The sequence below is a fragment of the Dipodomys spectabilis genome, unplaced genomic scaffold (assembly GCF_019054845.1).
Source record: "Dipodomys spectabilis isolate Male_0828 unplaced genomic scaffold, ASM1905484v1 ptg000511l, whole genome shotgun sequence".
Classification (NCBI taxonomy): Eukaryota; Metazoa; Chordata; class Mammalia; order Rodentia; family Heteromyidae; genus Dipodomys; species Dipodomys spectabilis.
Window position 1 is genome coordinate 753,584 of NW_024871188.1, and position 24,477 is coordinate 778,060.

A 24,477-nucleotide genomic window follows, 5' to 3' on the forward strand; every position below is an offset into this window, starting at 1 on the left:
GTCTCTGAGTTTCTTTACTCAAGGCTAGTGCTCTACCACTTTGAGCCACAGCGCCTCTTCTGGTTTTCTGGTAGTACATTGGAGATGAGAGTCTCATGGATTTTTCCTGACTGGGCTGGCTTTGAACCATGATGCTTAGATCTCAGCCTCCTGAGTAGCTAGAATGAACCGCTAGAGTGCAGCTACTCTGTGGGTTTTATTCACAGATTCATTCCAGCATTACTGCCTTTCCTGTCTGTGCAAAGTTCTTCAATTTGCCTTTTTATCTTCTTGGTGCTGGGGTTTGAACTCAGTTCCTTGCATTTACTAGGCAAGCACTCTACCACTTGAGCCATTAACACCAACCCTCTTTTTGGTGTCTTATGTATTTATTTATTTATTTATGGGTCCGGTCGTGGGGCCTAAACTCTGGGTCTGGGCGCTGTCCCTCAGCTCTCCAGCTCAAGGCTAGCACTCTACCACTTGAGCCACAGCGCCACTTCTGGCTTTTTTCTTTTTGCTTATGTGGTGCTAAGGAATCAAACCCAGGGCCTCATGCATGCAAGGCAAGCACTCTACCACTGAGCCATCTTCCCAGCCCTGTTATATGGAGTCTTACTTTTTTTTTTTTTTTGGGTCCGGTTGTGGGGCCTGAACTCTGGGCCTGGGCACTGTCCCTCAGCTCTTCAGCTCAAGGCTAGTGCTCTACCACTTGAGCCACAGTGCCACTTCCGGCTTTTTTCTTTTTGCTTATGTGGTGCTGAGGAATTGAACCTAGGGCATCAGGCATGCAAGGCAAGTGCTCTACCACTGAGCCACCTTCCCAGCCCTGGAGTCTTACTTTTTGCTCTTACTGGCCTCAAACCACAATCCTCCAGATCTCTGCCTTCTGAGTAGCTGGGATTATAGGCCACTACTCATTTTCTTTCCTTCAGTTTAATATCTTACCATTTCCCTCATCACTTAATGAGTTAAGTCCTTAACACATGTCCAATGAATATTTATTTTGAAGAACTGTCCATTCAAAATGTTTACTCAAGCCGGGAGCTGGTGGCTCACGCCTGTAATCCTAGCTACTCAGGAGGCTGAGATCTGAGGATCGCGGTTCAAAGCCAGCCCAGGCAGGAGAGACAGTGAGACTCCTGTCTCCAATAAACCACCAGAAAACCGGAAGTGGCGCTGTAGCTCAAGTGGTAGAGCGCTCGCCTTGAACTGAAGAGCTGAGGGACAGTGCCCAGGCCCAGAGTTCAAGCCCCACGACCGACCAAAAAAAAAAAAAATGTTTACTCAAGCTGGGACGGTGGCTCAGTGGTAGAGTGCTTGTCTAGCATGTATGAAGCCCTGGGTTTCCTCAGTACTACATACACAGATAAAGCCAGAAGTAGTGCTGTGGTTCAAGTGGTAGAGTGCTAGCTTTGAGTAAAAGAAGCTCAGGGACAGCACCCAGACCCTGAGTTCAAGTCCCAGGACTGGAAAAGCCATACAAACAAAAATGTCCAATGCCAATATTAGAGGTAGTATCCTTATAACAGGAATAATTATAATCATCACAAATGTACCATGGATTGGGTGCTTTTATTGTATGACATGCAGGGTCTTGTTTTCACCTTTGTCACCAACCCTAACAAATCTCTCCAATTTATCTTCTCTTCAATGGATTCTAGCACCAGAGCGGTTAAGTTACCTGCCCAGTACCATACAGTAAGAAATAACTAAATTTTTCCTACATGTGAGTGTGTGCGTGCGTGTGTGTGCGCGCGTGCGTGTGTGTGCACGCCACTCAGTATCTTGAACTCTGGGCCTGGGCACTGTGAGCTTTGTTAAGGCTGGTACTCTGCCACTTTAGCCACTGTTCCACTTGGAGCTTTTTTTTTGGTGGCTCATTGGAGATAAGAGTCTCGAGGACTTTCCTGCTGGGGCTGGCTTTGAACCTCAGCCTCCTAAGTAGCTAGGATTACAGGCATAAGCCACCCAAGACTCTCTTACCTTATTTTAAATTAGCGTCCACCTAGATTTAACCACACACAGGCACGCAGCCTCCTCCTCCTCCTTGTTGTTCATTTATCTGCTTGTTGGAGAAAAGGTCTCCATGAATTGAGCCTCCAGTCTCACTCTCCTAAGATTTTCTTCTTCTTTTTTTGGTGAGAGCAGGGTGTTGGCAGTAAGTGGAGTGAGGACCAAGCCTGGTGCGTGTGTTTATTACACCGGCCGGAAGCAGCGTGCCCTGTGGTGTGCCATCCGCAAGCAGGGAGCCAGAGCTCTGGAAATGGCTGAGAGGTGACACCCTGAGCCTGGTCAGCCTTGGAGCTCTCGTTTTCTCTGATATTCAATGGAAGTCATGTTCCTTGATCTTGGCCCCAGAGATGAGGATTATTAAATGTCCCCATCCCCTTTTCCCTGGACCATTCTAGATGGAGGTTACTGAGTGCAGAAGCTGTTCTGGGGGGAGGGGGGAAGGAAACTGAGTCCCGCAGCTCTGGAGAGATGGGAGAGGCTTGGACTGTGGGAAGCAGAGGGGCTAGCATTGCAAGCTGCAAGCGCACAGCACAGCACAGCTGGTGTGGGTGTGGGTGTGGGGGATCCCTGCAAACGGCACCCCTGGCCCAGGGAGCCTGTTGGAAGGATGGAGGAGCTTCTCTCCTGAGCCCTAAGTACCCGGATGGATTGCACCCTTCTCTGACCCCTCCCCAACTGCTGGGGTTTGTTTCCCCTGGGGAGGGGGGGGTCTTCTTGGGTTTCCCTCTTTGAAAGCCAAAACTTTTTTATTATCCGGCGATCAATCCGTTTGGATGTCGAGAGACCCATTTAATATATTGCATAGGGTGGGGTGGGTTATGGGGGGGAAGGCAATAATAAAGCGTGTGTTTGGGGTGGGGAGGGAGGGAGGGGGCGCTTTGAAGTCAAGGGAAACGAGATAGTTTTTTCTCTCCTGCAGGTAAGGTGTGGGGATGTTCGATCCGCGCCGGCCGGTCACTATAAAGGATCAGGAGAAATCATTCTCCACGAGAACGCGATCGCACCTGAGCTTGGAGACAGACAGACAGACCCCCGCCCTCCCCCCGCCCCGGGAGACGCGGGTCACCGGATGAAGGCAACGAAATTGGGAGAGCCTGACTTCTCCATCTGATGGGATACAGAAGGGGAAACTGAGGCCCAGAGAGCCGTCTCTTCCCTCCCTCCCTCACCCACCTTGCCAATCCCCCTCCCCTCCTACGTGTCTCTCTCCAGGCAAGCAAGTCGAAGGCACCCAAGCCTGGCCTTCCCCCACCCCCTCCCGCTCCCCCTGGCGCCTACTAAGTGCAGGCCTGGCTTTGGGGTCACGTTGTTCTGGGCCGCTCGTCCCCTCCTCCCCTTCCCTCTCCCCCGCCAGACCTCTCCCACGACCGGGGAGGAAGTAGAAGTGGACAGGGGAGAGAGAGAGAAAATAAAGAATTAAAAAAGAAAAGAAAAAGTTGGGCTGAACCAACGCCTTCCCACTCCCCACCCGAGCTCCGAGGACCCCAGGAAATCTGGGTGCGGGGTGTGGGGGGGGACTCCGCTATCCCCGCCCCACCATCACCCCCCACCCCCCAGCAGCTGGATGGGGTGGGTGGGGGAACTTGGGAAGCCGGGGAAAACAACCGCCCTCCCCACCCCGTCCGCCCTTCCCTCCCTCCCTCCCCAACCCCTTCCCCGCGCTACGCCCCTGGCAGCGGGGCGGGTGGAGGCGACTCCTTTATATAATCGCGGGCGGGCAGGTCCGCTCTCTCCCCACCCGAGGGGACCGGGCGCCCCGGCGGCTGCGCGGCGTCCCTGCAAAGCCGCTGCCCCCCCTCCCCGGGGTCCAGCACCCGGCGGCTTGGGCAACACCGAGCCCCCCCCTCCCCAAGGGCTCAGGAGCCCGGACACCCCCTACCCCACCCCGTGTGTGTGAGAAGAGGGAGTGAGGGTGTGTGTGGGGGGGGTCCCCATGCGATCAACCTCCTCCTCCTCCCCCCTCAACCCACCCGCGGCCCGCCCCGGGGGCAGCACGCCCGACCCACGCCCGCGTCGGTCCCGCCGTGCGCACGGCGCGCTCCCCACCCCCGCTGCCATCCTGCCACGCCCCGGGCGTCGGGGGGCACGGCCCGCGGAACCCCCCCCCCCCGCCGCCCCGCACCCCGCCCTGCGCACAGGCTTGGGGGCCTGTTTATCTGCAGGCCCCCCCTCCGCACCCGGGGGGCCCCCCGCGCTCGCTCGCGCTCACTCGCTCCCCCCCCACCCCCCGCGCCCCGGAGAGCTCTGGGGCCAGATAAGCTGGCAAGCTGGCACGGCGCCGCGCGGCGGGGCGGAGAGGTCAGAGGCGGGGGGCCCGGGGCGGGGGGGGGGCGCCGCGGCGGGGGCTGGACCCCCCCCTTCCACTCGCCCCCAAACCTAATAACAGCCCGGTCTCCCCGGCGCGGCGGGCGCAGCCCCACGGGAGGGCAGGGACGTGGCAAGAGCGGACCTGCCGAGCCTGTTCTGGCCGCGGAGGCCGGGTGGGGGGGCGGGCCGGCGGGCGGGGGGGGGGGGGGCCGGGGCTGCGGCACCTTTAAGACAAGGGAGGACCCCTCTTGCCCTCGGAGAAACCAGGAAGGGAGTCGCGAGCATCATACGGGGCCTTGGCGGTACTGTACGGTGACTGTAGGGGCCGTGACGCCGCCGCCGCCGCCGCCGCCCGAGCCAGGCGCGACGCGGGCACCGCCAGCCCGGGCAGCGCGAGCGCCGCCGACCCCGCGGGCGGACGAGCGGCCGACGGCGCCCAGCCCCGACTCCGGGCCCCGGCCCCGCGCGCCCCGGCCCGGCCCCGGCCCCGCGAGGTAAGTCCAGCGCCCGGTGCGGTTTCTTCCTCCTCCCCGTCCCGCCGTCGCCCTGACCCCCCCCCGGGGGGGCACCGGGGTTGCAGGGCGGGGACGGGGGGCGCCCCCGGGGGCAAAGCGCAGCGCCCACCCTGCGCTCGCGGCCCAGGGGAGACCCGGGGACGTTTCTCCCCAAGTTTCCGAGGACGGGGTGCTTGGCAGCTCTACCCCGGAGGCTGGAGGCGAACCCCCCACCCCGAGCCCGAGCGCACGGAGGCAGGACGGGGGGGGGGCGCCGCCCGGGAAGAGGGGATTGGGGGCGAAGTGCATGGGCTCGCGCGCCAGCACTCACCCCCAATTCCCTCACCACCCCAACACCGGGTTCTTGGTCTTTTCGGGGCTCCCGGGCGCGCGAGGAGCGGGGGAGGGGAAGTGGGGCTGCTTCGAGGGTGGGGGAGACCCGGCGTGGGGATCTAGGGGGGCGCGTCGCGTGCTAAGTTTGCAGCCGGGCACGGGGGGCGCCCTCGCCCCCCGGGGGGCCTATTCGGTGCTGCGTGCATACGTTGGAGTTGGCCAGTATGGAGCTCTATGGGGGATGGGGGGGAGGGGGCTGAAAAAACAGGGAGGGGGGCTTTGCAAAGGAGGGGGAAGGGGTGGGGTGTCCGGGTGGGCGGCCGAGGCCGCGCGGCACTCTGGGCGCCGTAGTTCCTTTGCTGCCCCCGGCCGGGCGAATGGCCGCAGACGCGTACTACAAGCCCCAGGATGCTCCGCGCCGGCGGCCCGCCGCGGCCCGAGAGGAGGGGCGGGCCGGTTCGCCAATGGGCGCGCGCGACGGCGCGGCGCGGCGCGGCGTGGGGGCGGGGCTTGCGCGGCTCCCTCGCCGGGGGCCGGTGGCGGTCCCGGCTTCCGGCTGCGCGGCCGCGGGCCTCCCCCTCCCCGCCCGGGCCCCTCCCGCCTGTTGTGTAACTGTCCCCGACCCCCCGCCCCCGGCCCCCCGCCCCGGGGGAGGGGGTCCCCCCCCTGCGAGAGGGCGCTCCCCGGGGAGGGCGACGGCCCCGCGGCCGCGCGGCGCAGGCGAGCCCGGGGATGCGCGGCCTGGCGCGGGTCGGGCCGGGCGCGGGGGAGGCGGCGGCGGCGGCGGCGGCGGGCGGGCGGGCGGACCCAGATCCGGGGTAATTTGCATCGCCCTCCCCCCAGCCCGGGTGGGGATTGGCCGCCGGCGGCGGGGGGTGGCGCGGGGCCGGGCTCACTGCCGCCTCCCGGCCTCGGAGCCGCCAGCCAGCCAGCCGCAGCCGCCGCCGCCGCCGGGGCCGGGCCCCTCGCGCTGCCCGGGAAGGAGGTAGGACCCGCGCGGCGGCCCGGGGCTCGGGGAGGGGCGCGGGCCGCGGGGACGGCCGCTTCCTGTTCCCGGTCCGGCCTCCTCGTCCTGTGTCTGCGCGGCCCCGGCCCGCGGGCCCCGGGGAGGCCCGCAGGGCGGCCCGCGCCCCCGAGCGCGTGACCCCGTCTCCTCGGGCCGGACCCCCCCACCCCCTACCCCGTTTCCCCTGACGCCGCCACCACGTGCGAGCCGGGCGGCCTGGTCGCCGGGGCGCGCGGGAGGGGAGGGGGGGTGGCCACCGTCCCCCCCGCCCCGGGGTGGGACCCGGCCGGGGGCTGCGCCGGGCGCCCGGGGCCGGTGTCCGGCCTCCCCCCCCCCCCCCCCGCCCCGGGCCTCTGCGGGTCTGGGAAGGCGCAGCCCGGCCGCCGGGGGAGCCGCCGAGTCGCCGCCGGACCCCGGGGCGCCCGGGGTCTCCCCCACTTTTTTAAGTGTCGGCCGAAGGCAGCCCGGAGTTGGCGGAGTGGCCGCGGCGGGCGGGCGGCTCCTCGGCCCCCCAGCCCGCGGGCGGAAGTGAGAGAGGCGTGGATGCCCCCCCCCCGCCGGCCCACCTGGCTCACCCATGGGTGGCCGGCCCGCACGCCCCGCTCCCCCGCCCGCCAGCTGCCTGCCTGGCGGACAGCGCGTCCGGGACTCCCGTGTCGGCCCCTCCACCCGGGCCAGGGCGTAACCCGGAGTGGCCGCTCCCACCCTTGGGGAGGGGGGGGCCTCCCCGCCACCACCAGCCCCTCACTTCCTATTGGCAGGCCGGGGCTCCAGGCCAGATCTGGTCGCTGCTGCCTGGGCTCCGGGCTTGGGGACATTTCTCTCCCGCGCCCCCCCCCCCCCCCCATGGGGCCTTGCAGCACACACTGGGCCTGGCCGGGCCTGGCACCTCACTCTGCTGGGCTCGGGGCTCTGTTTACCGCCAGGCATCGCTGTGGCGACGGGGCGCCCTGGGGGAGGGGGGGGGACGGCCGCCGCCACTGGAAAAGCCAGGCCCCATGCAGGAAAGAGGAGCCAACGAGGACACTGAAATTTTAATTCGTGGGTCACTTTGGGGGGGTATTTATTATTCAGTTCTGATTGGCTGCAGGGTGACCAGTCAGCACCTGGCCCGGCCCGCTGGGGCCCCGCACACCTCTCAGCCCAGAGAGCAGCAGGTGATGCAGGAGCCTTTTTGCTCCACGGGGGGAGACTGAGGCCGGCCAGCGCTGCCCGGAGGAGGGGGGGGGTGTGGGCAGTCAGTTTCTGAGGCAGTGCTGCGTCCTTGGTGGCTTTGGGGCTTGTTCTGTTCTTTTCCTTGAGGCTGTCTGACCCATAGCTGGGTCCACCTGGTGGCAGTCCTTGTCAACTGGAGGATGAGGCCTGGGGGGAGGTCCCACGTGAGCCCAGTAAACCTCAGAGCTGGGTCTGGGTTGGGCCATGGAGGCAGGGAAGCAGAGAGCAGCCCAAGGTCACCCACTGCAGCTGGGTCTGACCTGGTGGTCCTGCCTCTCTGGTGGAGGGCCACTCCAAAGTCCCCTGGTGTGTTGGCCCAGAGCTGTCTGCCCACCTGTGTCTTTCCAGGAAGGAGAGTCAGAGGTGCGTGGTAGAGCCTCCTTTCATTGTAGGCACCTAAACGGTGCCTCCCTGTGACTCTGCCCAAAGATGACATTGAGCTCAGAGAGGGCCAGCAAGGCTCCAAGGTCACACAGCATGAGCCCCAGTTCCCTCGCCTCCCAGCCTGGCATGTGGGTACTTGGTGTGCATAGGAAGCCCTGTCCCACCCCTGCCAAGCCGTACCCTACCATCCTGACCCTGCTCCTCCCTCCTTCAGGCAGGCAGGGACAGAGGTCACCTCCCCAGAGCCACGACTCCAGAGTTACCCCTCTGAAGCCGAGTTGGCCTGAGGGAGGGGCTCAGTAGTATTTGGAATGTAGTTTTCTTGCTGTGTGACCTTGGACAAGCCCCAGGCCCCTAGAGTCTCGTCCCCACAGTGGAGGTCCTCCTGCGGCTGTCCTTGCCTCCCTTGTGGAGGACGAGCTCACCAGCCCAGGGCACCCCAGGAGCTGCTGGGCGTTGGTGTGGTTCTCTGGTCACCCGAGACGCCCCGCACCCCTGTTTCCCGGCCCCAATTCCTGATATAAGCCACCCTTCAGCGGCTGTGGGCACCAGGGGCCTCTCATCTGCCTCAGTTCCCCGTGAGTAATCTGGGAGATTGCCTTCAACCTCAGTGGCATTCAAGGCCCTGGAACCCGAGTTGGGCGACTACTGGACTGGGTCAGAGCCTGGCACGAGTCCCTTTTGCACACCCGACCTGGGGATCCAAGGGCCAGGGCCAGCACCCTGGCCTCCAGCCCTGCCCCAGGCCCCCGGGTGACCTCCCTGTCCCTTCTCTGGGGCAGCTCTGGGGCTCCGTGGGACGCCCAGCTCAGCCCCATGGCCTCAGGGTGGGGGACTCCGTCCACTGCTGCTCTCCCTCGGGCTGCGCTGGGGGAGGGGGCAAAGGCATTCTGGGAAGACGAGTTAGGCTGGACTAGTCAGTCAGATGGCCTGTGTTCAAATTCCAGCTCGGCTCTGTGACTCTGGGCAGGTTGCTTCCCCTCTCTGAGCCTGTTTTTTGTTGCAGAATGGGTCATGATTCCAGGCCCTGTCTTCCTGAGCTGGGGGCAGGGGACGGAGGGGAAAGTCCCTGTATGAGGGAGACCGGGCTTGGGGAGCAGCCCCAGCCCCGAAGGCCCAGACTCAGAGCTCTGCAGTGCAGGTGCCCTGCTCAGAACCTGGCATGGGTGAGGCGCGTGGCCAGAAGACCAGCCCTTCCATCTGTCCCCCCAGCAGGCTGGGGATGGCCACTCACTCGGTGGAGGCGTCCCCACCCACGCCTTTCTGGTTTGACTGGAAAACAGGCCGGGTCCCTCCCGCCAGGGTGTCTGAGGGATCTGGTGAGAGCCTAGGTCCTGGCAGCTCAGGCTGCCCGGCTCTCCGGGGCCCCTTCGCCCAGGGAGCTTCCAGGTCGTGAGCCCTCCACCTGCTCAGGCTGGGGAGAGGGCATAACAGGTGACAAGCAGGCCCTTCGAGGTCACGTGGTGGCCTCTGCTGGGCACCTTGGTCGGCAGGTGCAGCGGGGCTGGCTGGTGTGGCCTTGGGCCTTGCTTTCCCCCAGGAACAGGAAGCTCACTGCTTGCCCTCCTGGAGGGCTCCAGCTTCCTCTTGGAGCCCAGCCTGGGTCTCGGGTCTGGGCTTCCTGGCCCTGACTATACTCAGAGAGCGTGGGAACAGGGTGGGCCTCGGCCCCGCCCTGGACTTGGGGGTAAGATGGAATCCCCAGGCCGCCTTGCCCCCACCCCCACACACGCACACTTCCCACTGGGCCAGCTGCCTTCCTGCCTCTGGCCCTTTAAGGCCCGGGCAGGAAGCCCCTCCCCATTTAGGGCAATAAATGGACATGCAAAATGGCCGAGGGCCTGTGTGCGCCTGCCTGGCCTGAGGGTGGCCTGCCACCTAGGAGGGAGGTGGGCAGGGGGCAGACTGGCAGGGCCCCTGGTGGCCGGCCTTGGAGTGGGACACTGCATTCCTGTCCCATTAAACCCGGGCCGGGGACTGGGCCAGGCAGGATTGGCACCAGGTCAGGGCGGGGTAACCAGTCGGCCAATCTTGCAACACAGGCAGCCAGGCTGGGAGGGGGCAGGTCCAGCTCGGCTGGGGCCTGGCAGCCGCACCTGTGAGCCAGGCTTTGCTGTGTGACCTTGGGCTAACCACCCACCCTCTCTGAGGCAGCATTTACCACCTTGTTGCTTCTGAGAGCTGGGTTACCCAATTCTTGGCCTGTAGGTGCCAAGGGTAGTGGGCCTGGTTCTCTGATGTTCCAAAGTGGGGCTCAAAAGCTTCTCTAGCTGCAAGGGGCTGCCTGGCTGGGCCTTCTGGTGACCAGCCCGGGTACACAGTGGGTGCTCAGGGAAAGCCTGCTGAGTGGGGAGAGGACTCTTTCCACCACCTCCCCCCACCGCGCCCTCCCCCCACCCCAGGTAACCAAGGCTCTGGAGGTGTGGGTCCTGCTCAGGGAGTGCGGAGGGTGGGAGGTGGGTGGGCCAGGGCCCCTGTTACCTGGGGGTGGCGTGGCAGGGGACACTCGCTCGGTGTTGGGTGGGGGTCCCTGGCCACCTTAGGCCCTCCCGTTGGTTACCCCCCTACCGTCCCCGGGACCTTCGTGGACGACACGCCTCCCCTGACCTTACAGCTGGTCCCCAGCCTTGGGGAGGGGGCAGCAGCCCAAGCGGGAGGGCCTGACTCGGGCTGCACCTGGCTGTCTGTGTACGGTGTGACCTTGGCTGGGTGCTGCTACCTCTCTGAGTCAGTAGCGGGAGGAGGATGAACTGAAAGCAGCTAGTGCTTTCTGGGAGCTATGGAGAGCCGAGGTGAGGGCCTGGGTCCTGTCGCCTTTGCAAGGAGCTGTAGCAAGTCACCTTCGGTTAGCCGGGAGTCAGGGGTGGTTCAGCTCTCCGGGTGGGCACAGCTGGGTGTGAGCTGGGGCTTTGGTTCATTCCACTGCAGCCCTACTGTGTGTGGCTGGGGTCTAGAGAGCAGGTCCCCACCTCCAGCCTAGGACGGGCCTGCCAGAGCTTGCTCCTCACCCATATTTCTTAGCAACCATGGAAATGACACACAGGAGTCAGGAAAGCTGGGCCTGGGGCCTGCTCCGAGGAGGAGGCCAGTGCCACCACTTAGGGCGGTTTATGGGGACTTCCTGGGCCGTGTGCTAGCCGGGGCCCCTAGGAATCAGCCAGAACCACACAGTGGGTCTGCAGCATGCAGGTGCTTTTTATTTCTGGGCCTCCGGCACCCGCAAGGGGCTCTGGCCAAACCCCTGACCTCCTTGTCCTACTGGGAGCGGGTTGTTGGGAGAGGCCCGTGAGAGGCCCAGGTGGGGCGGCGGTGCCTGGCGGCCGGGCAGGTGGCTCTTGTTCCTGGAGAGAGGGCGGGCGGGTCAGGTGTCTGCAGCCCAGTTGGGTCTCGGAGGCCAGGCAGGGAGGGCATCCTCTCTGGGTAGGTGGGGACCTCCGTTGTGGTCCATCCAGCCTTGCTGGGTGTTGTCGGCTGGCACGCTGGCCCTCTCTGGGTCTTGGCTGGCTCATCTTGTCGGTGGGGACTGTGATCCTCGTGTGGCTTGCCTAGTCAGTGTCTCCCCAGGCCTGGCTGTTTGGCAAGAGGCTCTTGGGAGGTTTGGGGGAGACAGTATCCTGGGAAAGGAGAGGGGAGGCATGGCCTCCGAGCTCTGCCAGGCCCCGGGCAGCCCCCGGCCCAGGGCTGGGTGCCTGGCGGAGGGGTGGAGCTGCCACAGTGAGGGCTGAGTCACTTGGACAATTTTGGGTCTCAATCTCTAGGTCCCTGGGGACCAGAGGAGCCTGGGTCACCTGGAGGAGGACAGCCCAGAAAGGGAGGGAGGGGGCAGAGGTTTTTTCCCTCCCTGTAAGCGTGCATGCGGGTGGGCAGGGCCAGGGGCAGGGGCAGGGGCCTGTCTGATCCCAAGCCCCATCTGCCCACGCGCTCCCCGGGGCCGAGGCCAGACGGCAGATGGTGGTAGGGGGTGGGAGCTCGCACCAGGGCGTAGAGCCCCCCCCCCACCCCCAGGCCACATCTGAGCCTCCTTTTCCCACCGAGGCGGAGCTGTGAGAGCCGAGCAGCTGGCAGGAGGGTGGGCGGCCACGGGAGGAGAGAGCCCGGGCCACACAAAGGCCTCTGTGTCGGCCATGGGACCCCACTCCAAGGGCCACTGGCTGGGGAGAGGGGGGCTGTGGCCTTGGGTCCGGCTGGGCTAGCCCTGGGCTCCCTTGCTGGCCTGAGAAAGGCTCATGTATGGGAGGGCCAGGCATTAGGGCTTCTTGGTGGGGACAGGAGGGGCCTGTGGTTCTCAGGGGGCCGAGGGATCACCCGCCAGGCCCTGTCCTGAGGGATGGCGGTGGCATCCCAGAGGGGTGAGGAGCACTGGGGCTGTGCTGGGTGGTAAGGGGTGGTTGGCTCCGGGGAGAGGGTGGGGACCACAGCCAGAGGGTTGCACAAGCCAGAGTGGGCGGGTGAGTCAGCCCCGGGGACTGCAGGACAGACGGACGGACAGACAGACAGACAGACCGACCGACTGACCGGGGAGAGCAGGTTCCCACTTTCGTGAGCAGGGACCCCTGCCCTTCTGGAGAGAGAGAGAGACGCAGAGTGCCAGGCTTTGCCCTGGGGGAGCAGCCCGTGGAGCAGCTGAGATGCAGGATGCCGAGCGGGCTGTGGACTTGGGGGGCTCCGCCTAGGTCGTGGCCTGCTTTCCCCTGTTACTCACTGTGCGGCCGGCCCGGCCCGGCCCAGGGGCTCACAGGCAGCCTTGCCCCCGTGGGCCACACCCACTTGCCCTTGACCCCAGCGGGTCACAACCCCCGGTCTCTGTGGCTCAGCCTCACCCCTTCCTGGGGAGATTCAGACCTCCCCCTCCAAGGGCTGCTTCCAGGTCAGAGGGCCCTGGGTGTGTCCCCAGGCCCTGCTGGGTCCTCCGTGGAGAGCTGTGGCAGGTGGCCCATCTGCCCAGGTCTGGGGCGGGAGGTGCAGGGGAGCAAAAGCAGCTGCATGGGCACGAGCCCTGTGTATCTGCTGTGGCTGGCGCCCCGCAGCCCCGGGGGCTCTTCAGGGCCTCCCCCGAGGGGAGCAGCCAGGGTGGGCTTTCAGCATCGGCTCCTGCGGGTCAGGTGGATCCGGTCACGGGATGGCCCTGGGGCCCGGCGGGGGACGCGGCGGGGGTGCTGTGCAGGGGACCGCCTTCTTGAGAACCCCGTGTCCCGGCTGCAGGTCTCGGCGCGGAAGATGGCCGGCGGCGTGGACGGCCCCATCGGGATCCCGTTTCCCGACCACAGCAGCGACATCCTAAGCGGGCTGAATGAGCAGCGGACGCAGGGCCTGCTGTGCGACGTGGTGATCTTGGTAGAGGGCCGCGAGTTCCCCACGCACCGCTCCGTACTGGCGGCTTGCAGCCAGTACTTCAAGAAGCTGTTCACGTCCGGCGCCGTGGTGGACCAGCAGAACGTGTACGAGATAGACTTCGTCAGCGCGGACGCGCTCACCGCCCTCATGGACTTCGCCTACACCGCCACGCTCACCGTCAGCACGGCCAACGTGGGCGACATCCTGAGCGCCGCGCGCCTGCTGGAGATCCCCGCCGTGAGCCATGTGTGCGCCGACTTGCTGGACCGCCAGATCCTGGCCGCCGATGGGGGCGGCGCCACGGGGCAGCTGGACCTGGTGGAGCAGATTGACCAGCGCAACCTCCTGCGCGCCAAGGAGTACCTGGAGTTCTTCCAGAGCAACCCCATGAACAGCCTGCCCCCCGCCGCCGCCGCCGCCGCCGGCACCTTCCCGTGGTCCGCCTTCAGCGCTCCGGATGACGACCTGGACGCCACCAAGGAGGCTGTGGCGGCCGCCGTGGCAGCGGTGGCCGCAGGCGATTGCAATGGCCTGGACTTCTACGGGCCAGGGCCCCCTGCGGAGCGGCCCCCGGCCGGGGACGGGGACGAGGGGGACAGCAACCCGGGCCTGTGGCCGGAGCGGGACGAGGACGCCCCCGCGGCTGGCGGCCTCTTTCCACCCCCAGTGGCCCCGCCGGCGGCCACACAGAACGGCCACTATGGCCGGGCCGGGGAAGAGGAGGTGACCTCCCTGTCGGAGGCGGCTCCCGAGCCCGGAGACTCCCCGGGCTTCCTGTCGGGCACCGCCGAGGGCGAGGATGGGGACACGGCGGACGTGGATGGGCTGGCGGCCAGCACCCTGCTGCAGCAGATGATGTCCTCCGTGGGCCGGGCGGGGGCCTTGGCGGCCGGGGACAGCGACGAGGAGTCGCGGGCGGACGACAAGGGCGTCATGGACTACTACCTGAAGTACTTCAGCGGCGCCCACGAAGGCGACGTGTACCCGGCGTGGTCGCAGAAGGGGGAGAAGAAGATCCGCGCCAAGGCCTTCCAGAAGTGCCCCATCTGCGAGAAGGTGATCCAGGGCGCCGGCAAGCTGCCGCGGCACATCCGCACGCACACGGGCGAGAAGCCCTACGAGTGTAACATCTGCAAGGTCCGATTCACCAGGTGAGCCGGGCGGGCGGCCGGGAGGCCGGGCGGGCGGCCGGGCGGGCGGCCGGGCGGGCGGGCGGCCGGGCGGGCGGGCGGCCGGATGGGCGGGCGGCCGGGCGGGCGGGCGGGCGGCCGGATGGGCAGGCAGGCGGGCGGGCAGCCGGGCTGGCCAGCCAGCCAGCCAGCCTTCTACACCTAGCCCGACCCTCTTGCTTGTCTGTCCGGGCCAATATGATTTCCCTGCTCTTGGGGGCAGACAGCCTAGTGAGCAAGGGACAGCTGAGGCCTGAGGCCAGGTGGCCCCAGCAGACACCCTGAACCACCCTCCCTTCCTCCCCCCCCACAGGCCAGAGTCGCTCTTCCTTCTGCTGGGCAGGTTTTTTGTGCGTGTGGCAGGTTTTCTGTTTTGCGGCAGGAGAAGGGGCAGCCTCGCAGCGCGAGAACTCGGTGCTGGGAACTGGCAGTGTTTGTTACGCACCTGCTGTCCGCTGAGCCCTGGTCTAGGCCCCAGCAGTGGGGCAGAGCAGGCCGGCGCTCGCTCCTCGCTCGCTCGCTCGGGGCTGTGGCCAGGCTGCCGCCGCCTCGGTGGAGCGAGGCGGTGGGAGGGGCCGGGAGAGGTGCTGGAGGCTGACAAGCCCAGCGGAGGCCCTGGTGCAGGGCACTTTTCGGGTGAGGGTTCGTTCTGCAGAGCCCGTGGACATGAAGAGGCCTGGGTGGCGGTCCTGGGGTTCTGTCCCGGAGTGGGAAGAGTTCGAGGCCAGTCTGTGATAGTTTTGTGATTGAGTCTTAGGAGTCCAGAGGTGGCCGGCCTGGCCGTGGACCCAGGGCAGGCCAGGCCCGTGTGTGTGGGGGTGGGCACAGGCAGGCAGGGACCCTGCCAGGCTGGGTGACTCAGCGTCACCCCTACCCCCCTGCCAGCCCGCCCTGGGGTTCCCCTGGCCACGCCCACCGAGGCTGAAGAAAGAAGCCATTGTCCCAGCTTCCCGGTCCCACCCTGCGGAGCGGGACCTGAGGCTGCCCCCTCCCCAGCATGCCAGACCCCTCCCCACCCACGGGCTGGAGACCAGGGCGCGGCCTGAACTCCAGTGCCTGGGAGTGCCAGGTGGGGGCAAAGAGCACGAGCTGGGGGCGGAGCCTGCGGTGAAAGGCCCAGGTGCTGCCATCTACAGGAAGAGCCTGGGCGGGCGGGGGGGGGGGGGCGGCCTCGTGGCCGGCCTGAGCTGCTGACCTGTCCCTGGGGCTGCAGCCGCCCAACCCTGGGCCCGGCTTGGTTTCATTCTGAGTTGGTGTGTGTTCTGCCACCGCCCCCCACACTGGTCCTTGGCCAGTCTGTCTCCTTAGTAGTCAGGGAAACTGAGGCATAGGGAAATTCCATTCAGAGAAGCTCCTGCTCTTTGGCACACCCACGTCCCGTTGGTGCCCCCAGCCCGGGGCCCCAGTGCCCCCCCCCACCGCCCCCTCTAGGCCTGCAGCCCAGAGGCCCCTCTGAGTCATGGCGGCGTGTTGAGTAAGTGGGGCTGTGCAGCCTGGGCTGTAATTACCCAGGCCGGGGCTCGGGGGGATGAAACCAGGGCTGCCTCCCACCCCCACTCTGCTTCTGTGCCCAGCCCCTGCCCCGCTGCGTAACACAGGAGACTCACTTCCTCCTCGGAGCCTCCAGTCCCAGCTGGGACTACATGCTAGCACTACATGCTAGAACGCGTTAGTCCAAGCTGTGCCCTCCAGGCCGGGGATCTGGGACGCTGAGCCAGTGCTCAAGAATGGGCCTCAGTCCCGGACAGCCCGGAGTGAGCAGTCACTGCAGCCCAGTGGGACAAGACAGCTGGGCAGGGTGGAGACTTTATGACCCAAGGGGCAGGCATGGCAGCATTAGAGGAAGTGGGGCTATCAGCCCTGCACTGTGCCCTTTGGGAAAGGCCTGGGACTGAAGGTGCCAGGTCTTCAGGGGCTGGGGAAGGCAGAGGGGCATTCGAGGTGGGCTTTTGAGGGATGCGTAGGAGTTTGTCAGCAAGTCAGGGATTAGTCACTAGGGCTTCTGAGACCCAGGATCTGCTCCGACCCTGTAGATTTCTAGAAGGACTCCACCCCCATCTTCAGTGAGGGTGTCAGGAACCTACCAGGTGCCTGTGGGCATGTGGGCGGGGCTGGGGTATCCGGGTACTGAATTTATGAAGTGCAGCCTCTCGTGCCTCAGTGGCCCTGGCCACGTTGCAGGGGCTTAGGAGCCGCCTTAGGGTTCAAGTACGCCTGGTCCAAAGACGACAGGCTGAGCGGGTACGGTGGGCAGGGAGAGGCCTTGGGGCTCATAGGAGAGACTGTGAGAAATAACGGCACGGGTTGCATGGCTCGGGTGGTAGAGTGCCAGCCAAAAAGCAAAAGCGTCAAATACTAAGGAGCCCTAGTCTCAGATCAAAAACAGAAAAGAAAACCAAAAGCAAAGCAGTGAGCAGCACAGGGCAAGACGGGGGCATCGAGGGCCACGAGAGGTGGTGGCATTCGAGCCTGTGTTTGGTGATAGGGCTCGGGGAAGAAGTGTGTCCATTGGCCAGCATAGCACGTGCAAAGGTCCTGGGGCAACCAGAGGGGAAGAAGAGGGGACTGGTGGGCCTGGGCGCCCTGTGGGGCTGTGGCGGGCTCAGCTCCCCCGTGACGGGCACCGGGGCTGGCCATCTGCCTTGCCTTGTTTTCCCCTCGTCCCAAGAGCAGGGCCCAGGCGTCCAGCGCCCAGCCCGCGGGCCCTGTGGCCGAGCCCCCCACCTCGCTGACCCAGCCCCGCGTGCCCACCCCGCAGGCAGGACAAGCTGAAGGTGCACATGAGGAAGCACACGGGCGAGAAGCCGTACCTGTGCCAGCAGTGCGGGGCGGCCTTCGCCCACAACTACGACCTGAAGAACCACATGCGCGTGCACACGGGCCTGCGGCCCTACCAGTGCGACAGCTGCTGCAAGACCTTCGTGCGCTCCGACCACCTGCACAGACACCTCAAGAAGGACGGCTGCAACGGGGTGCCCTCGCGCCGGGGCCGCAAGCCGCGCGTGCGCGCCCCGCCCGACGCCACCGCGGGGGCCGCCGCGCCCCCCGGGGCCCCCGACGCCCCGCGCAACGGCCAGGAGAAGCACTTTAAGGACGACGAGGAGGAGGACGATGAGGCCACCAGCCCCGACGGCCCGGGCCGCCTGAATGTAGCTGGAGCCGGCGGAGACGACGGTGCGGGGGGCCCCGGGGCGGCCGCCGCCCAGGCCCCCTTCACAGCCAGGCTCGCCTGAAACCAAAAAGAACAGAAACTCCGAGACCAAGAGGAGCCACCCCACCCCAGACACAAAGAAACCTATCTACATACAGATATCTATCTATCTATCTATCTATCTATATATATATATACAGATATATATATATGACGTCACAGAACTAGGATACTGCTTCTCAGATTTGTCGCCTTCATGAAGCCCCCTCCACAGGGCCCCCTCCTGCCCCCATGTCCCCCGCCCTGTCCGCTGGGGGGGTCTGGGCTTGGCATGGGGTCTTGTGGGGCGCCCACTGTGGGCAGGGGGCCTGATCCGAGCCTGGTTCTCCAGCCCTGGGCTCCAGGCTGGATTGGGGTGACATGAGGGGGGGGGCCGGGGACAGGGCCAGCTCTCGTGCCCCTCCCCTCTGGGTTTCTGTGAGTCTTCAGACAAGACCTTAAATGATCTCTGTCTGCTCTGAGCGGACGCTAAATGGTCCCTGGCCCCCCACCCTCCTTCCTCAGGGCACTTACTAAAGGGGGGGGTCTTACCCTCAGTCCTCCCCACTGGCCTCCCGCCTCCCGCCCCGCCTGTGACCTCGCACCTCTGCACCCCTCGGCCGCCGAGACACAAACCTATTTATTCCCAGGCCTGGGGACGGGGGCAGGCTTGGGGGCTGCAGGGGGTTCCAGGGTGGCCCGGGCTCCCGCCGCCTTCCTCCACGGCACTTAAACCTGGCGGGAGCCTGGGACCACCACTCAGGGCTCCCCTACCCCCAGCCACCCGAGACCCCACATTTGGAGATTGCAAATGTCTGTCTTGACCCCGCCCCCCTGAGCCCCTCCCACTTTTTCAAGCACTTTTTAGATTTTTTTTTTCCTCCTGAAAAACAAAATTTATATATAGATATAATATATATACACATGCACACGTATATATGGATGTCTGTCCACGTGTGTGTATATGTGTGTGTGTATATATATATAATATACTTAGAAGTGGCGGCAGGATGGGGTGAAGACAGCCAAGATGGGGGGCCAGGGTCTCAGAGGGCGGGGGGGGGGGCTAGCGAGGGGCGAGGGAGCTAGAGGGTCCGAAGTTCAATGTCACAAAAGCAATAAAAACCAAGATTTTACAAAATGGAAAGGAAGAATGAGAAAACCAACCACAGGCAAGCAACCACATTAGAAGTCTTGGCACTTTGTAACAGAACGGGTACTTTATCTTAATTCTTAATTTAAAAACATGTTTACAAGTTGTATCCAACTTCTATGAAAAATTGAAAAGACAAAAAAAAAAAGCGAGAGAAAGAGAGAGAGAGAAAGCAGAAGAGAATTCCTAAAAGTCAATTTATTTTTGTACAAAACAATAAAAAAAAAAAACCCCACCGCAAACATAGAATCCAGTTTTGTTCCCCAAGGCTGACGGGGGTGGCCAGGCGGCCAGGTAGCCATTGAGGGGCCTGCGGGCCGTCCTGGGCGGGGAGGGCCTGCACTGAGGGCAGCCATGGGGTCCCCCAGTCTGTGCCAGCCTCTCCCAACCCCCCCCCCCCCGCCCCCGATTCTCCTGCATTTGGTCTTGGCTCGGCGGTGGCCGCCCCTGGGGCTCCCTCCTTCCTTGCCCCCCCAGCTCAGGGATGGGCCCGAGAAGGCTGGCCTTCCAACCAGCCGGACCACCCAGCCTCCCCCCCCCCCCCCCACGACCTGCCCTCCAACATGGCTGTCCTCCTGGGTCACCATCTTGGACGTGCCCCCCCCATCCTTGACCAGGGCCCTCACTTCCAGGGCCTCCCCCCCCCATTTTTAATCAAAGGCACTGACTGTAACTGGCTCGCACCTGTCTTCCCCCCAACCTCTGGCTCCCCAAAGGCCCGGTGTTGACCGAGCCGCAGGCCACGGACAGGGACCAGAGGCCAGAGGCGGAGGACAGCGCTGCCGGCTCCAGGAAGCCCCTCCCGGCCGCATCGCAGAGCCTCGCGCGGGACCTTCCTGTTGGTGCCTGGCCGGGGGCGGGGGGGGGGGTCCCTGCATTCCCCCACTTTTGTCCTTTTGTTTTTAAAGGGAAGCTTTTGAAGAAGGTGGTAATTTTTTTTTCTCTCAGTTTCTACTGGATAGTTTTTGTCCCCTCCCCAGCCTTTCAGCACCCCGAAATGTCTCAGGTTTCCCCCTGTGGGCCAGCAGAAGGGGCAGGCCCCAGCCCCCCCCCCCCAAAGTGTCACTGTCACCAGGCGAGCTGTTTTGGAGAACAAGCTATCGAGGCTGAGCTGGGAATTCGAGCACCCCAGGCCGGGGGCCACCCCCTAATCCCCAAGAGGCCCCCCCGGGGGGGGGGACGATTCTTCCCCCCCTCCCCCCCCCCCGCAATAAAACCAACTCAAATCACATGTCCTGCTAGGGGTGGGGGCCTCTGGACGTAGGGGGCTGGCCCTGTGGGGACCCTGGTAGGAGTAGGGGTCCACAGCCTGCCAGTGGCAGTTTTGAACACAGACCTCCTCTGGAATTGCACTAGACCCTTGCCCCCCAGCTCCGCGCTCAGCTTCCGCCAGCCCTGCCCCCCAACTCTGCCTTAACCGCTAGCCCGTCCTGGGGGCCGCAGCGTCTGCATGGGCCCAGAGCCGGGACCCCCCCCAGCCCCGCCCCGCCCCCAGCCCAGCCCGGCCCCGCCCCAACTCTGCGCAATCACATACTGTATATAGACGTGGATCGATTTTATTTTTATTCTTTAAATTAAGGTCGTGATAAAGGTGTTGCCAAAGATACTGCTGAATTTACGTGTTTCAGGAAACCTTTGAGGAGGCTGTTTGTCTTGGAGGATGTTACAGAAAGGTTTTTGTTTGGTTGTTTGGGGTTTTTTTTTTGTGTTTTCTTTTTTTTTTTTTTTTTTTTTTGGTGTTTTTTTTTTAACTGCCTGGTACAAACAAAAAAAAAAAAAAAGGAAAAAAAAAGACAAAACCAAGCGAAATTGTTCTTTCCATCATCACCTGGTGAAGAGTGGGTGCTGTGTGCGGGTGTGTGCAGGAGAGTGAGGGCCAGGCCTGGGGGGGGGGGCGTAGTTCCAGGCAGGGGTACCGCCTGCCACTGTCCCCAAATCTGCAGGGCCCTAGAGAGAGGAATGGCCCTGCGTAGTAGCTGCTCCTTGCCTTGTCCCCCCTCCACCTTTTGAGATTAAAAAAGAAAAAAAAACAAGAAATAAAAAAATTAATAAAACCAACTACATGGAAACTAGTGAATGTAAAGCAGAGCCTGGACTCAGCGGGTCATACCAAAGTCCACCCAGCCAGAGACACCCCTGCACCGCAGCCAGAGACTTGCCACCCTAATGTATACAGCTAACCGTGGCTTCCTCCTGAGGGGGTCCTCTGGGCCATGTCAGGCACAGTCAAGGTAGCATGTGGTAAACTGAGGCAGGGATCAGCCGCATTCCCCAGGATGGAGACAGTCCAGGTAGCCAGAATTGTAGATGACACAGGGACACAGGCTGAGAGGAATACCAGAAAGGGGGCCCGGGGGGGGGAGGGGAGTAAAGGAAAAAAGAAAAGCCAACAAAAAAAAAAAAAGCAAAAATCCTATTTTTTGAGAGAGAAAGATATTTATATTTGCAGTTTTATTTTAAAGAGTTATTTAAGCTGAGGAAGCAGCCTTTCCAGACGTGGGGGCCTGGCTGGCGCAGGACGGGTCAGGGCCTTGTGTGGGCTCAGGGCTAAGGGGTCGCAAATCTCAGAGGTCAGACGAGCTAGATTGACATGGGGTGGGGGTGGGAGGCTAGGAAATGGAGAGGCCAGGGGACCCCAGCCTGTGGCTAGGGCTGCCTAGAGCTATGGATGGGTGGTCTCCTGCCGCCCCAGGTCTGGATACGAGGTGCCTTGGATTTGGGGGGCCAGGCCTGGCAAGTGGAGGGGGGTGGGCAAGGGGTGGTGCCCAGGGGTTACAGAGCACAGACAAGACATTCCATGGACTGTATTCGAGAGTCTTTATAAAGTGGGGAGATTTAACAAAAAAAAAAATCAATGGATAAAAATGCACTTTTTGGGGGTGGGGGGAGAAGCTTTAAAAGTAATAAAAAAAAACAAAAAACATAAAAGATGATTAAAAAAACAAAAAAATTTCATTTTTCTTGTACATAAAAAAGAAAAAAACCACTAAATGCAGCCTGTTACGACCGCGGCCGCCTCCTTGCCTGATTTCTATGTCGTGTGTCTTGCTGTGGGGGTGCCGGTGGGGGGGGGTGGGAGGTGGGATTCCCCCCCCAGACCCTTCTGCTCATCTTGGGCAGGGTCCCGGGTGGGTGGCTGGGTGTCAGGATGCGCCCTGGGAAGGGAGGTGACCACAGCTCTGGGAGGCCAGGCAGGGGTAGTGGCCCATGGGTGCTGGAAAGGGACCAAGGGCGGCAAGGACACTGGCCGGGCCTGGGTGCTCATCCCAAGTCAGCCCTAAGGTCTACAAGATCATGGGTGTGGCCTGAAGCCATCGAGGTCCCATCCACAGCTGTCCCCAAAGACAGCATCCTTCCTGAGGCTTGTGGGGCCTCCTCTCCTGACAGAGTAGCAGTAAGTCGTTGCAGGCCCTGAGCGAGGAGCCTCCCTCCCGGGGCTCCCACTGCCGCAGCCAGCCATGGTTCAGCCAGCAGGGCTGGCCGGGGTGGGGGCCAGCACCTGGTCTACTCGGACCCTCTGTTCCTTCCTGGAATTGGGCACAGGGGACTGGCAAGGCCTGGCCTCGCTCCTGTCTGGCAACACGCTCAGAGGCACAGAGCTGTGTGAGATCACCCAGGGAGCTGGCTGCCAGCTAGTGGGTGTGCATGGGCTGGGGTCCCTGGGCTACTCAGGCAGCCCTGAGCCGCCATGACACCCGGGGCCTGCTGAAGTCCAGGCTGTAGCCACGCATTAGGACGAGATGCGCAGGAGACCCCGCCTGACGTTTCATCAAGGTGCAATCTCCACATCAAACAGCCCACCTTGTGTTTTTTTTTTTTGGGGGGGGGGTCTGTCGTGGGGCTTGAACTCGGCCTGGGCGCTGTCCCTCAGTTCTTCAGCTCAAGGTGAGTGCTCTACCACTTGAGCCACAGCACCACTTCCAGTTTTTTGGTGGTTCATTAGACATAAGAGTCTCAGAGTTTCCTGCCCAGGCTGGCTTTGAACCATGATCCTCAGATCTCAGCTTCCTGAGTAGCTAGGATGACAGGCATGAGCCACCAGTGCCTGGTTCCTGGTTTTTAATACACTGTCCAGTTCCAGAACATTCCATCCTACCAAGAAGTTCCATCTGCATGAGCAGTTACCTTGTCCCCTCCATAGTCCCTGCCCCCCTGGAATACATCTCTGAACCTACCTGTTGTTCACATTTCCTACCAATGGGGACCACATAGTGTGGGGTCTTGTGTGTGTGTGTCCTGGGGCTTGAATTCAGGGCCTGGGCAATGAGCTATTTTTGCTCAAGGCTGGTACTCTAGCACTTGAACCACAGCTCTACTTCCTTTTTTTTTTTTTTGGGGGGGGGGACCTCTGAGCACTGTCCCTCAGCTCTTCAGCTCAAGGCGAGCGCTCTACAGCACTTCAGTTTTCTAGTGGTTTATTGGAAATGACTTTCCTGCCCGGGCTGGCTTTGAATCACGAAACTCAGATCTCAGCCTCCTGAGTAGCCAGGATTACAGGTGTGAGCCACCGGTACCTGGCTATTTGCAACTTTTTGGTGGTTCACTGGAGATGTCTCACAGCCTGGGCTGGCTTTGAACTTGCATGCTCAGATCTCAGCCTCCTGAGTCACTGGGATGACAGGTGTGAGCCACCAGAGCCCGGCAGTGTGCGGCCCTTTTATGTGCCAGGGCCTTGTCCTGCTCCTGGCAGTGTGATGTTCCTGCCTAGAGGTAGCGACCATCCCATGGCCGTCTGTGCTTCCAACTCCTAAAGCGACTGTCCAGGTTCATCACCTTTAGCACTTGGTGGGGGCAGCTTGAGGCCAGCACTGGCATTTCCCCCTGCCCAGTGACTTGGGCTGAGGCTGGAGCCCCCCCGCAGGGACAGGACAGTGGGACCCCAGCAGCACACAACACCTCAGGATTCCTCAGTGGCTTCACCGTGACCTTTTTATTTGCATTTTTAAAAAACAATTAAATTAGAATACAAATATTAGAAAACAGCGCCCGGGCTGCCAGTGGGGCGTGGCCGGCGGAGTTCCTCGCGAGGCTGCCGGCCGTCCTCTAGACCTGAAGGTATTGCTTCCTGACTCGGAGAGTTCTGTGTAGAATCGGTGGCTGCCCGGCGCCGGGCCTGGAGGTCTGGAGGCCCCCCCTTGCCCTCTGAGACCCCCCCCCCAGCAGAGGGGGTTCCGGACTGATGTGGTGCAGGCCAGGCCCTGTTGGAAGAGAGGCTCCCAGGGAGGGGCCGGGAAACCCAAGAGCAAGACGAAAAGGAGGAGCCAGCGGGAGCCCCGCGCCCACCCGCCGGGCGGCGGCATCTGTGCTGCTCCATAGGGAAGTTAACCTGAATTGGAGTTACCGAGGTAGCTGGCTAGAAAACTGAGACCCCCCCACCCCACGCCACACGGTGCCGCGCCTCTGGGGCCCACCTCCCTAGGGAGGCCTGGCCCGGAGCCCAGCCTTCTGAATACCAAGTTATTGCACTTTCAAAAAATACAACACATCTGTGGCGCACACCCTCCCCAACCCCCCACCCAGCCCCCCGCCCCCCCCCACCCCTCCATGGCTTCTTAGCTAGGATGCTCGCAGCACAGCAAGGCTGCCAGGGCTCCAGCCTGTGCATTTTGCGGAGAAAGCAAGGGAACAGACACAGCCAAGGGCGAGGGTCACCAGCCAGGTCCGGCCCGTGCCCACCCCATGGGTCCCCTGCACCAGCTGGAAGGGTCCCGGGCATTGCAGGCAATGGCGGGGCGGGGGGGGGGGGAGTTTGTGGGGCGTCCTGGGTCCCAGCTGCTCACCACTCGTGGACCCCGCTCGGGCTCGGGCCTGGGCTCCAGCTGGGGAGGTGGCTGTGTGGTGGCTTTTGCCTTATTCTTCAAAGTCGGGTTTTTTTTTTCTGTTTTTTGTTTTTGTAC

At 63.1% G+C, this 24,477-nt stretch overlaps 2 protein-coding genes across 4 annotated transcripts in view; both read left to right on the plus strand.

Annotated features, from left to right (window-relative positions):
- Map2k2 (mitogen-activated protein kinase kinase 2) overlaps positions 1–1,748 on the plus strand; it is a 37,004-nt gene extending 35,256 nt beyond the window's left edge. The window contains exon 12 of the mRNA XM_042669922.1: positions 1,732–1,748. The gene's annotated coding sequence lies outside the window, so the exon portion shown is untranslated. The remainder of the gene's footprint in view (positions 1–1,731) is intronic.
- A 2,523-nt stretch (positions 1,749–4,271) lies between these two features.
- Zbtb7a (zinc finger and BTB domain containing 7A) lies at positions 4,272–20,615 on the plus strand. 3 transcript variants are annotated; one of them, XM_042669853.1, is made up of 3 exons: positions 4,272–4,293; positions 12,937–14,219; positions 16,996–20,615. In XM_042669853.1, exons 2-3 carry the CDS (start codon positions 12,952–12,954, stop codon positions 17,468–17,470), a joined length of 1,743 nt encoding a protein of 580 aa, XP_042525787.1. In that variant the 5' UTR covers positions 4,272–4,293; positions 12,937–12,951; the 3' UTR covers positions 17,471–20,615. The 3 variants fall into 3 exon arrangements, with proteins under 3 accessions (XP_042525787.1, XP_042525788.1, XP_042525789.1); XM_042669854.1 differs by lacking the exon at positions 4,272–4,293 and adding an exon at positions 4,774–4,796; XM_042669855.1 differs by lacking the exon at positions 4,272–4,293 and adding an exon at positions 6,029–6,114.
- The last annotated feature ends 3,862 nt before the right edge of the window (positions 20,616–24,477 follow it).

Excerpts from the sequence above, each read along its gene's own strand:
- Zbtb7a (XM_042669853.1), top strand. The coding sequence starts at position 12,952 with ATGGCCGGCGGCGTGGACGGCCCCATCGGGATCCCGTTTCCCGACCAC. Across the intron at positions 14,220-16,995 it reads TGCAAGGTCCGATTCACCAG|GCAGGACAAGCTGAAGGTGC; the intron begins GTGAGCCGGGCG and ends CCCACCCCGCAG.